A 13,729-nucleotide genomic window follows, 5' to 3' on the forward strand; every position below is an offset into this window, starting at 1 on the left:
TATGAGATGAGATGAAAAATTCCCAGATGGGATCATTGGATTACAGGACAAAATATGTAAGTAGCTCAAGAATCGACTAAATATGAAACGGTGGAGAATTAACAATTCAATACCCTCTTGTCCAATTAACTCAAGAAACGTAAAGCTATTTTGCACGCAAGGCAAAGCTACACCCTGGCTTGTATGTTCTACGTAGAATTCCACGGAAATATCAGCAGAATTCCTTGATGATTGAATGTGTTCTGTCTTTTCAAGACCTGACCAACTGGGTGTGGCCTAGGATAGGTCTGAGGTCGGCTCAATTTAATAGCAAGATAGAAAAGATTTTTTTTTTTTTAAATTGTTGTGGATTTTTTACCAACCAAAACCAAGATCGGCCTAACCAATCCCTCCAAATCTGTTTTCGACTGGATCAACCCAACTGTACCAAATGATATAATGTATTGTTATTGCCAGTTAGCTTCCTCAAAAGAAAAGAAAATTAATAATTTGCCTTAGATATTGATTAATGTGGAGAAGATGAAGAATTTGTAAAATAACCAAAAAAAAAAAAAAAATTGAATGTGTACAGTTTGTTTCTTATTGAATCCATGTTTAAAAGATGAAGAATACGGACTACCATTCAAATTCTTTTTATTTTTATTTTTTCACACCATGGTTTGAAATGAAGAGCATGTACAACAACGTTTCATTTGTAACATAGCCAACTGATTGAACTGTTCACCTCAGCATCATCCATCATTTCAACTTTCCTTTTTCCCTGCCTTATTCTTATTTCTTTTTCTTTCTGAAAATGATAATGATCATATTGAGTCCCGCAAGTAAGCGCAATCATCTTCTTGTGCCTTTTTTTTTTTTTTAATGTAATCCTGCTCATGAGGATGTGACCATTTGAAGCTCATACCCAATGGAAGAATTCATAAGTGCAGACTAAGTCAAAATCAGCTCATAATTAATGAAGCACAGGTGAGTTCCTTACAACGTTAGCATTTCCGAATCAGTTAAAGAAAGAATGTTTACTACAACTTGACCTCACTCAGCTGAAATCATAACCTGCAACTAGTCACGGCTAAAACAAAGGGTTAACACTTAACAACACCCCCCCCCTCCCCCCCAAAAAAAAAACTCAAAATTTCAGAATATACACATTTTTTTTCGAAGTATAGGGGGGGCAAATTGTTACTCGATCCCAAGTTTTACAAGAACAATTGGATCACAAATAGGTATCTCTTCATGCTAGTTTTTAATCTTGGTCATGACAGCTTTTCATATGTTCGACTACAATAATTTGAAATTAGTTCATAATGAAGGATATGATCAGCAATTCGAGGACACACACCCATGGCTTGATATTCGATTATTGAATAATTAGGCTCATAAGTATGAGTTCTTTTATACAAAATAAAACGTTATATATGCAACTGTGTCTCTCTGAATGTCTGCAAGTTATGAATGATTTTAACTCCTTAGAACCGTAGAGTTTAACTAAACTCTCTTACTGCATCGATCAATTATATATAATTTCTTTTTATATCTAAATTAGGGTGAAGCCATTCAAAATATAACAATTCATTCCAGAAAAATTTGCAGACTTTCATACTTGAAAACCCCTAATTAGTAAACTCTTAGAGCTTGAGCAAATCAAGCTGATTTTTCCCGTCGAAAGCAGTTTCATAATGGAATTAATTACTAACAATATTTACCAACAGCAATTTTGGTAATGGATGTGATATTTAATGTTCTATCCTTTCTCTTGTTCCTATATAAAGATTGACCATGAACACTTTTTAGAATGATCTCATCTGGGTAGTTAAGGGTTTATCTTGCTTGATCATGAGGATGTGACAAACTTTATTCAAATAAGAAGTCGATCTTGATGGGGCCTAGTAAGGTTGCTGATTTAGTGATGTTGTTGAGCTAAGCTAATCATCTAAAGCAAATGATTAGGTACAGAACATTCTACGAAAATAAGACTTGATACCACCAAAGATTAATCTAGCCACAAATTACTTAGGCACTGTATCATGGATATGATTAATGTGTATGAACCCCATTTAATTGGCTGCCATCTACTGCTGATAATATGCTAAGACCTGGGAATTTCCTTCGTATACATATGTTGTCTGTACGAGAGAAATCAGTGGGATATCTCACATCTTGTCATGTAATGGTGGAATCTTAAACTCCAAACTTTGTATAATTTCCCTGAAATTACCGCTCAACTTCCCCCCACCCCCCATCCCCACCTCCTTCCTCTATCTCCACAGCTATTAAGGTGCTGGAAAGCAACGTTTTGAGATTCTTGATTCATGCAAGTTATCTTTGTTCTTTTTCTGACTCTCATATTTTGTTTTCCCTCGTTTGTCTGATCTTTAATATTGCCTCATGGCAGATGTTTTAGTAGCACAATCTAAGGGGACTTTTAAAAAAATGGTGGATTATGGAGTATACGCAACTTTTCTCTTTCAAGTTCTTGTTAAGAAATCTAAAAAAAAAAAAACCATTGTTTGTTTGTCTTTATAAAACCAGAGAAAATTCTAGATGTTTTATAATGGCATCATACTTTGAGATGCCAAATTTAACTAAAACTTCGTTTGCTCTTTTATCTTTTGAGCCAAGCATTGTTATAACAATTGATAAACTTCATAAACAGTTCTTGTTTAATTATTCATGGATATTATTTTGAAAACGACAAATATTTGGAAACGATTGAAAAGTAAAAAAGTAACATTCAAGTAAGCACTATTATATACAAAAAAAAAGATATACTCAAACATGATATTTTTATTTTTAGTAGGAGATTTTGAATTTAAAACATTTTAGCTACGATCCCTTTTTCCATACTCAAACTTGATAGATATATTATAAAACTTAGGTTGCAAACAATTCTTTTTTCAAGCTAAATTCGACTTCTTCAATGGCAATTCTGTCTTATTCTTCTTTTTTCTTTTTTGGAGAGAAGAAAATGGAATCATGTTGGTTAAACAGTTCCTCAGAGTAACTAGGCCTTAATATGTAAGTTTTTTTTATAAAAAAAAAAAAAAAAAAGTTCGCTCAATTCTTTTCACACTTTTTCCGCCCTCAATCACAGAATTGAATCTTGAACTTGACAGTCGAAAAGACCTTAAGCGTCCTCCCTTGACCATTGGACCATTCGTATGTAAGTTAAACTCTCATTTATTCAGAATAATTGTCCTACGTACTTGGACATAAAAGTCTAAGAAGAATATAGCAAATTTTAGTGGCACGTTCATGGTAAATAGTCAGATAGAAATATTAGTTTAGTTTTAATTGGTAATGGAACAGGCTTTCTCTTTGTTAACATGATGGGGTCCGCTCTGAAAGCAATCCATCCCAAACATCATTTGCAAAAGACAATCCTGCCGCTGTTAACTCACTGTTACATTGATCGTTTGTTTAAACATCACTGTGGTAAGAAACATCAGCATAATGACCAAAATAGCCTTTTCGACATTTGATTTGACCATGATCATCACAGACCAAAAAAAAAGCTGCTTCGGACTGAAATCATTTCAGGGCTCTGCATATATAGTAGTAAGAGAAATTGGACAACATAGTAATTTTAGTTGCATTTCATTGCCCTCCCTCCATTATTTATATTTTAGATACACTGAAAAAGAAAAAGATAAAATAAAAGCACCTCAAGTCTGTGCTAAAATTAACCTCTGTATAGTGATGCTTGTATGAATCATATGTTAACTGAGCAAGATACTTAATTAGACTTGATCTTGTGTCACACTTGCACGCTATGTGATAGATTCAAGAATTACATGAATTTTTTAGCCTTCTTATTATATCATTCGTCATTCTTTTTTCTTTTTTTTTTTCACATCGATCGGAGATCATTGGCGACTATGTCGTGGGTGAATATATCTTACACAAATTACAAATAAATTTATAGACCGAATCTATCTAGATATTTTTCGTATTATGTAAAATAAAGAAGATATATAAGCTTAATTACCTTCTAGACCAAATTACATGACTCAAAGCGGACATTTCACACAGTCATGACAAATGGGATTAGCTAATATGTGTGCAGTTGGAGAGAATTTAGGCACGCAAAAATTAGTGCAAAATGGCATAATGAAAGTTTTGTTTCTATGTGGGGATGTTTTTTCCTTGGGTCCAATTGCTAGTTGCTGGGATCAAGTTTGGAGTTTTTTGATTGGGTCAAGGAACTTTCAAGCCTCCACAAATAGATATAGAGCACCCCCTCTAGCCACCTCCCTCTCACCACACAGCCCCCTCCCGCCCACCCAACCCCTTCTTTCTTCTTCCCTTCTTCCTTTAGAAGAAGTTTATTAAAGGGTTAGAAGAGAACCTGATCAAGGTGAAAGGGGTAAGAGGAGAGAAAGAGAGAAAGCAAGAAAGAAAGCTGATGAAAAAGCTGAAAGTTCAAAAGCTAAAAGAAAGCTGATGATAACCGAAAGAAAGAGCCTTTTTATTATATCCCTCCTCATGTTTGCACTTGCTGCTGTATCTGTATCTCTATCTGTATCTTCTACAGTATCCATTTCTACTTCTCTCTTCTCCTACTGCCTTCGCCATATCCATTAAAGCTCCATGCTCAAGAGCTTCAAGCTGCTTTCTCCATACTAGTAGAAGAGAAGGGGAGAATATTAAAAAAAAAAATTTTTTGAGCCCATGTTGAGTAGTGATATTATTAACCATCCCTCCTCATCTTCTGAGCCATTTACTTGTGGAGAAAATGGAATCAACAGTAAGAGAAAAAGAAGGCCTGCAGGAACTCCAGGTAGGTACCTAGCTGCAATTCTCTTGATGGATAGATTTTGTATAATTGTGCCAGTATCTAACTAAAAATTTCATGATCTTCATGATGTTCTCATGCAATAATAATTAGATCCAGATGCAGAAGTGGTATCCCTTTCACCCAAAACCCTGCTGGAATCGGATCGATACGTGTGTGAGATCTGCAACCAAGGATTTCAGAGGGACCAAAACCTGCAGATGCACAGGAGGAGGCATAAAGTTCCATGGAAGCTTCTGAAAAGGGAAACACCAGTGGTGAGAAAGCGCGTTTTTGTGTGCCCGGAGCCCAGCTGCCTTCACCATGATCCTTGTCACGCTTTAGGCGATCTTGTGGGGATAAAGAAACATTTTAGAAGGAAACACAGCAATCAGAAACAGTGGGTGTGTGAGAAATGTTCCAAAGGATATGCTGTTCAATCTGACTATAAAGCCCATCTCAAAACCTGCGGTACCAGAGGCCATTCTTGCGATTGTGGTCGGGTTTTCTCGAGGTTCAATTGAATTCTTCTGTTCTGTTCTTTTTTTTTTTTTAATCTTTACCTTATCCACTCATCTTCATTCTTGCCATTCGGTGGGATGTTTTCGTTCTCTTGCTAGTCCTTTGCCACCCCAGATTCAGTCCCAGAATTTTCTCGAGATTGAACAAATCTTGAAATCAAAATTATGCATTTCTATGCTTGGTAGATTTCCAAATTCCACCAATCATTTTCTTTTTTCTAATTTTGTGGCTTTTTCTCTCCACCAAAATGTATCTTCCAGTGAAAATTTTCCTCTATCAATATTTTTTTTGCCTTTCCTAGTTATCATTGATCTTGGCTGCTATGGTTTCTAAGCTGGAAGGCAATGGTTAAACACAAGAAGGAGAAAAGCTATAAAGATGAATAATTTGGATTTTGACCGATGGCGGCCGAATAATTTATTTCAGTGCAACAGTTTTAACCGACAGTTAACGAAGTTTTCAAAGATCAGGTCGTGATAGGTCATTGTTTTATATATACTAGTTTAATTAATTTAAGGCTGATCCCATTAGTTTCTAAATCCAAAAAGGAATTATTTATTGCATGTAAGTGATTCCTTAACCTTCTTTATTATCATACACTTTTTAAAATGGTCTAAATTGACTTCATCTAAGATATTGCTTTATTAAATAAAAGATGTGATTAAAGATGTCAAAGTTCTGCATATTCCAAGTTTGTTCTCTTCATTAAAAATGCTCATTCCCCTAGCTATTAAGTCATTTTGTGCTTGTTTGTATTCCTACTTCTTAATTACTACATAATTTCCTTTTCAGCTTTTTCCTAGTGCCTATCTTCATGGATAAAAACGCACAGATAATTAAATCATTTCATTTGAAAATGTCCTTTGCTCTACTTTTCCACTACACCTAGAATCATTACACTTGTTTGTAGTAAATCTTCTAATTCAAAAATAATTTTCAATAGTTGTTTATATATATATATATATATATATATATAATGGTCCTCATTTCTTCTAGGGTGGAGAGCTTCATTGAGCATCAAGATGCTTGTAACTTGGGTAGAATCCGATCCGAATCTCATTCTTTACAGCCTGCAGCAACAGCTTGTCTTTCTCGAACAGCTTCAAGCCCAAGTCCCTCAAGTGATACAAATGTTAGTGCTTCACCATGGCCTGTTTTAATGGCAAAACCTGTAGCTATGGATACCAAATTCGTTGCCCCAACAAGGGATTCCAATAAAAGTCCTCACAATTTGGAGCTTCAACTTTTAACCACATCATCATCAAGTCCTATGGATATGATCTCCGTTTCTAAGAAAGATGAAGATCATTCAGCTTTGCTTCAGTTGTCCATTGGATCATCAGATTTCAATGAGAAAAATGAAATGGAGAGTAGCAACAGCGAGAAACCTATCATGGATGCATCAAGAATCAAAGAAGAAGCTCGTGAACAGTTGGCGGTGGCTATTTCTGAAAAGGCTTTTGCTGAAGAAGCTAGGAGACAAGCTAAGAGACAGATTGAGCTGGCGGAGCAAGAATTTGCTAATGCTAAGAGAATCAGGCAACAAGCCCAAGCCGAGTTGGAGAAGGCACAGGCCTTAAAAGAGCAAGCCACGAAGCAGATCAATGCTACCATTTGGCAAATCACTTGTCAAACTTGCAAGGAAAAGTTTAATGCTTCAAGAACAGCAAGAGCTGCAGCTCATGCTCCACATCATGAGAGCGCATTGACATTAATGGGTTATATTTCTTCTGCTTTATCAGATGGCGAAGTTGTCAAAGGTGACCGGCTTGTTCATCCAAAATATGCATTGTGTTAAAGAGTTAAGACTCATCTGCTTCACAGGAAGGAGACTTGAGGAAGTGATCATCATCAGATTCTTCATCCAAAGTTTGTTTTTATGTTAGATATAAGATAAAAGTATATTTATAACCTATCCCTTTTTATTTTATTTTATTTTATTTTTTTGGGTTTTCTCCTTTCATATCCATGAATACACCAGGAAGGACTAGTGAGTGTTATCATAAGTGCAAAAGAGCTGATTAAGGGGTATTGGAATTTGTATCTAAAACTTTTGATGATGTTATTTGTTGATTCAATGAGTACATGGCAAATATCATAATGATTTTATCAACTCTACAAGTAGCTAGTTTTGTTGTAGTTAATAAAATATCTTTATTGGTTTTTTTAAGAATTTTTTAACCATTCATGATGATTCTACATCACGACCTTTTATTTCCCCTGAGTACTCGCAAAACTTTCAGGAGTATAGCAAAACTCTTAGCTGAATAGTGGCGTTATTTTATCAAGTCATTCCAGTGGTATTAGATTTTCTGGTTGGACTATTTGAAGATCTTTGTTGGCTGAGGTGGTCAGGAAACGGGTGACCATCTGAGCAAGGGCCAGACAATAAAGAACGGTACTGCTAGATGCTGCCATCCAAAAAATATTTGAATGAAAGAGGGGTCTCTCTGACTGTGTGAGTGTGTGTGAGAGAAGCACACGCATAGGGAGAGAGGAATCAGATAATGGTCCTTTTTCTCTGGGGTTCTGCAGCCATATAAATGTTAATGAAAATTTGCCATGTTTTTCAGTGCCAAAGTTGTAATGGTTGATGCCGGTCTCGTCCCTCTCAAACATCTACAGCACACAGACACAAACAAACTCCATTCATCACACTTCATCAGAATCAGTGGGCTGAGTGACCAGTGACCAGTGAGCAGTGAGCATTGAGAGAGAGCACAGGACCTTTCCATTTATGCTGAGACCATTGCAAAGCTTCCAACTCTGAGTTTAGAGGAAACACTAAACTAACTCCTACGTAAGGTTGCTGTTGTCCTTCCATTCTTTCCTCATGACCAAACGCAAAACAATAGTGGGGCGGTCAATAATTTTCCAAAAGTTCCTATGTTCATTCATTTTACCTTTGACCGTTATTGGCCTTTCTTGTGTCTCTTGATTAAAAAAGACCAGTTGATGTAAAAAGTTGACAGAGACTTTTCCTTCTTCTTTCTTTTCTTTTTTTTTTTTTTTTGCACTACACTCAGTTCAAACTAAGCGAAAATTGATTTTGATTATCCAATGACAAAATTTCTTTTAAATTTCATACTTAGAACGATTATATATCGAGGTTAATTCTATGACAAGAAATTGCAATACGTGAGAATACTATCCTAATAGAAAATTAAGAGTGACTTTAAACCTTGAACTCGTATATTGTTAAACCAAACTCCTTTATATAATTAATTAAAGCCTTAGAGGCATTAGTTAAATAATCATGAAGTTTATAGTCCAATTCTCAAGTCCTTCCCTTTCTCTGTAAGATTTGAAAAATCTTTTCTCTGAAAAAAAAAAATCTTAGTGAGATGGTTTTGGACCTTTGGTAAGCTAAGTATGTTACATACTTCAGTTGGAGTAGTTTTCATGTAACAAGATATCTGCACTAGGCAATCATATAGATAAGTAACATTTCAGTGCCATTAAATTTTGGGTCTGAAATCTCATTTTTGGTGCAAAGATCTAACTCACTTCTTGCGATAATGAACAAGAAGAGTATATAATAATTCCCACTTGAGAGTTGGGAGGTCTCAACTTTCTGGTCGTCTAAAGAGAGGATGTGAGGCCATCATCCTTCAAGGGTTAGTTTAGGGGCCATCAAGCCACCTTTACAACTGTTATAATGAGTTCAATCACTTGCAGCTGTTGCCCCTTCATATTGTTCGAGGAAAATGAGAAGCAAAACAAAACTCCTATAGGTGGTCGATCTTAATTTATGGGAGTTACAATGAATTGCAAGAGGACAATCAAGAAAATGCCAACTTTTGATGATCCCTTGATTAGACTTGTGCCCCCATGACAACTTTGATTGCACATAAAAACATTAGAAAAACTACTGGAAGATGCTAACAAGGATAGTCATTTATTGTGGAAATTTTTTATGCCTTTCCCAAAATAGTACTTATACCTTTCTCCCATTCTTGTCTCAGAAGATGCTATGATGGGCATTGCCATATAGAGGACCATTTGTTTATTCCTTCCATTTCTCCAATTAATTTTCCCCCCATTTAATTTCCTGTATCACCGGTGAGAAATGGAAAAGGAAAAGAAACATGGCTACTCATATAAGCAAGTAGTGTGCTTTCACTTTCACATTGGTTGAATTATGCCAAGTAAGAGCCAGTCGTGATTACGTACTAATTTAAAAGTTCTGAAAAGTTGCCTGAGTTTTTGAAGTTTTGTGTCCCTTGGTCTCATTGGCGTTTCTCTCTTCCCTGTCATATCAGTGTAATATATAGAAAAACACTCCTATTTCTGCTTCCAACATTATTATTATTCTTTTTTCGAAATACCACTTTGAAAGAATGCGGACAATCGAAAAACACCCATTCAAGATTTTGATGCATTTATCATGAAAATTGAGCACAAAGATGGAAGGTTATCGAGTCTAATTACCCCTTAGGAAGCCAAAATTACATTCTCCTGAACAGACGAACCACCCCGGCCGTAATTTGCTGCAATAATAATTAGCTAAAGCATTCACTAGTAAGTGATTAGTATGCAGTAAGTAATTAGATTAACAAATTTCCTTGGTGTTGCAGTTTAGTCCGGCAGCTCCATTGATTTCATGACAACTGTCTACTGAGAATATTATTTAGGTAGTGGCACCAAATAAAGCCATATAGGTAAAATGTATTATTCCATTTTGGATTGCTTCGTGACACTTGTCTTCTTAATTTAATGGTTAGACGTACCATGCAGCCAACGATGGTGGGATCATCTTTAAGGGCCTGCAAATTATGGTAGGCCTTCTTCCTCAAGCTCTAGAGTTATTGACCCCATTTCCACCTTTTTTGTCTTCATTAATATTGTGGAAGCAACATTCCACGTTATTTTGTTAGGGAAACACTGAGGCCAAGCTAGCTTTTGATTTGAGTTGGACCTGCAAGCTCTTGTAGAGCAATGAATGATTTTGTTGCAGCAGTAAAGAGGAGCTTTAATTATATTTATCGTCAATATTGACCTCTCTTGAGTCCTTACCCAGAAGAGATGTTTTAGAGTTTTAAGGTATTGGCCAATAAGCGGGCACAAGAGCATTAGACTTGGTGATAAATTAGAAGAGATATTGATAAGAATGAGTAATTTTATGTTTTCGATTAATCTTTTCTACATTGACAGTGTCAGCGTTGGATGAACGACAACTATGTAAAATTTAAATTTAAAATTTAATTTTTGCACATATATCATTGATTCAAAGGTGATTGTATATATGTTGTCAGTGTATATAAGATTTAGGGCAAAAAGTCCCAGTGGCCCTCAAACTATTACCCGGATGAAGTTTTGGCCCCCAAACAATTAAATGTAAAGTTTTGATCCCCTATCTATCCAAAGTACAAATTGTTAGACCTTCTGTCAAATTCATCAGTTAATACCGACGGAATCTACGATCACGTGAGAAGCACGCCGAAATACGAAGGGCATTTTTGTCCATAAAGAGCTGTCATCCACTTGGTGAAATGGAGCGAAAAATGATTTTGACCAAACTGTTTACTTTCTCCACTATCTCTCCCTCTGTCTGCCATTAACGATTCTTGCTGCAACTTTCCGACTACGAGCACTACTACCAGCACCGTGGAAGTAGACATTGAAGCGAAATGGAGTGGAAAATAAGGAAGCCAGACGTGTACTTTGATCCATTTCTTGTTTACGGTAAGTGGTCTGACCCTATTTTTGTTCCATTTTCGTCTGAGCAGTGATGGTTTGTATATAATAGAGGAACAAAGCGTGTCAATAACGTTTAAAAAGATGGTATTAGTCAAATTTTCAGTTTGTCGGGAAGATTGGTGGTCCTATATGTTGGTATCTTTTACTGTAGAAATTAATATTCGCTTCAGTGGTCCTACATTATTTTTTTATTTTACCCATTAACCATGTCCGACAAAAAGGGGCCACTGAAATAGTAGTTTATTGGCCTAATACAACTGTTTTGACTCATAATTTGTGAGATAATTTATTCTTCCTATTTTAAATATTGTATTGACCTGAGGCTAAAATTGTTGCAGAGGCTGATTCTGAATGGTTTACTATACGTTTGCATCATGGGGGGAGAATTAATTGGGGACAATATGTGGGGTATGTTGATGGAGATGTAGATGATGTAGATCTTTGCAGCGCCGAGAAAATGTCCATTCTTGAACTGAATAAGATGGTGGAAAAATTAGGACATCGTAGAGCTGCTATACTGTATTACTATGTTGAACCAAATAAAGATCTATCCAATGGTTTAAGAGAGTTATGCACTGATGAGGATGTTAACAAATTTTCAGAATGGGCTTACAAGTTTAAGGTGATGGAGGTATTTTGTAACCACCTGACACCTGAAGAAATTGAAAAATTTAGGTCTCCTTTGATTGTTAAACCAGTAGAAAAAAAACGTTGTGGTGTTGTGATTGAGGAGTTGGATGAGCAGGGAAGAATAATAGGGGAACCATGTTCTGAAAAAGGTTTTAGAATGGGTCTGTTATTTGAGGAACATACTGGTACAAAAGACAATCGAGATGTGTTACAGAACTCAGGTTTACAGCAGAAACAAATTGGGTCATCAGAACAGCCTCATAGTGCTGGACATGGACAGAGCATCCAGCAGCTTGCTAGTGCACTAGATCTAGAAGGGAGAGCTACTACCTCTGCTTCAACAGACCAGCATCAAGGCACATTCGAACGAGGTGCTGCCTCTGCTTCTACTATCCAGCATGAGCAAGCTAGTGAACTAGATCCAGAAAGAGGTATTGCCTCTGCTTCAACAGACCAGCAAGAAGGCACATTCGAAACTTCTACTATCCAGCATCCTGTTGACCATCATAGCAGTGAACAACCTATTGCAGAGGAAGGAGTCATAGAAGATGTTGAAGAATCAGAATCAGAGCATGACTCTGACAGATTTAGCACTGGTGACTACTGTGGCGATGAGGCACTACTGGATGGTTTGATACCAGAGACAACAGGGGGTGGAACTTCAGAGCAGCAGTTTGATGAGCCACTAACACATGAGGTGCAGCCTGATTCACAGCAAAATAATGAAGCAACAGGCACATTCTCTTCACAACAGCATGATGCACAGCAGCCACAACAGAAAAAAAAACAGGTTAGGAGAAGGAAAAATGTACAAGCACAGCAGCAACAAGCTCGAAATGAACCAGAAGCTTCTGATACATTGGCTGAAGATGTAATCCCAGACCACCTTAGCAGTGATGGTGGCTCATCAGAAGAAGAAGAAGATGGTGACCAATTCCAAAGAAGGTACAAAGATTTTTGTATGGAGAAGTTCAAGATTGATACCAGATTTGAGTTGAGGTATGAAATTTGGTTCAAGAGCCCAGTTTAAGGCAGCTGTTCAAGAATATGGTATCAAGATGGGGAGGCCAGTATACACCAAGAGGAATGAGAGTAAAAGGGTGAGAGCCAAGTGCAAGGCCCCATGCCAATGGTTTGTGTTTGCCTCAATTGAAAAAGCACTTGGGAGTACTGATTTGGTAGTTAAAAGCATGAATGACAAGCATGAAAATTGCAATCACGCCTGGAAAAATAAAAACCTGAAGTCTAAGTGGTTGTCTGACAGGTACATGGAGAGGATTAAGTCGAACTCTCGAATCCCAGTTAGGGAGATCCGACAAACTGTGAATGAGGAGTATCAAGCTCAAATTTCCAGATGGATAGCAGCCAAAGCAAGGAAACTGGCACTTGAAATGATAAAGGGATCAGCTGAACAACAGTATAAAAGAATTTGGGAATATTGTGCTGAGATAAAAAAGACACATGAGGGCAGCACAATGGAGGTGATGTTTACTCCATTTAGAGGGCCTGGGGGCAATCCAAAATTTATGAGACTCTACTGCTGTTTAGGGCCATTGAAAAAAGGATTTAAGGATGATTTGAGGCCATTGATAGCATTGGATGGGTGCCATTTGAAGGGGACTTATAGAGGGCAGTTATTGACTGCCATTGCAGCTGACCCTAATAATGGGTGGTGGCCCATTGCCTGGGCAGTTGTAGAGAGAGAAGCTACGGAGCAGTGGACGTGGTTCTTGAAATACCTCAGTGATGATTTGGAAATTGAAAATCAATTTCATTATACCTTTATTTCTGACCAACAAAAGGTATACACATATACACTTTGCAATAATGTGAACATGTGTATGTATGTGTATGTATATACATAGTAACCTTCCTTGATATTTTGTTTCTTCCTTTACAGGGGTTGGATAGAGCATTAGCTGAAGTTCTTCTAAATTGTGAGCATAGGTATTGTGTCCAACACATGTATCGAAATTTCAAGAAGAAACATCCAGGTTTGCCTCTTAAGGATAGGCTGTGGAATATTGCCAACAGCACAACAGAGGAACTCTACAATAAAGCAATGGCAGAACTCAAAGATTTTGATAACGAGGCATATCAGTGGGT

The 13,729-nt window shown here is 36.8% G+C and overlaps 1 protein-coding gene across 2 annotated transcripts; it reads left to right on the plus strand.

The window, feature by feature from the left end:
- The first annotated feature begins 4,380 nt into the window (after window positions 1-4,380).
- On the plus strand, window positions 4,381-7,406 carry LOC113767368 (zinc finger protein SHOOT GRAVITROPISM 5-like). 2 transcript variants are annotated; one of them, XM_027311435.1, is made up of 3 exons: window positions 4,381-4,781; window positions 4,886-5,285; window positions 6,290-7,406. In XM_027311435.1, the coding sequence occupies exons 1-3, from the start codon at window positions 4,733-4,735 to the stop codon at window positions 7,089-7,091; spliced, it is 1,251 nt and encodes a 416-aa protein (XP_027167236.1). In that variant the 5' UTR covers window positions 4,381-4,732; the 3' UTR covers window positions 7,092-7,406. The 2 variants fall into 2 exon arrangements, with proteins under 2 accessions (XP_027167236.1, XP_027167235.1); XM_027311434.1 differs by having other exon boundaries at window positions 4,381-4,777.
- Window positions 7,407-13,729: the final 6,323 nt, after the last annotated feature.

The sequence above is a fragment of the Coffea eugenioides genome, chromosome 4 (genome assembly GCF_003713205.1).
Source record: "Coffea eugenioides isolate CCC68of chromosome 4, Ceug_1.0, whole genome shotgun sequence".
Taxonomy (NCBI): Eukaryota; Viridiplantae; Streptophyta; class Magnoliopsida; order Gentianales; family Rubiaceae; genus Coffea; species Coffea eugenioides.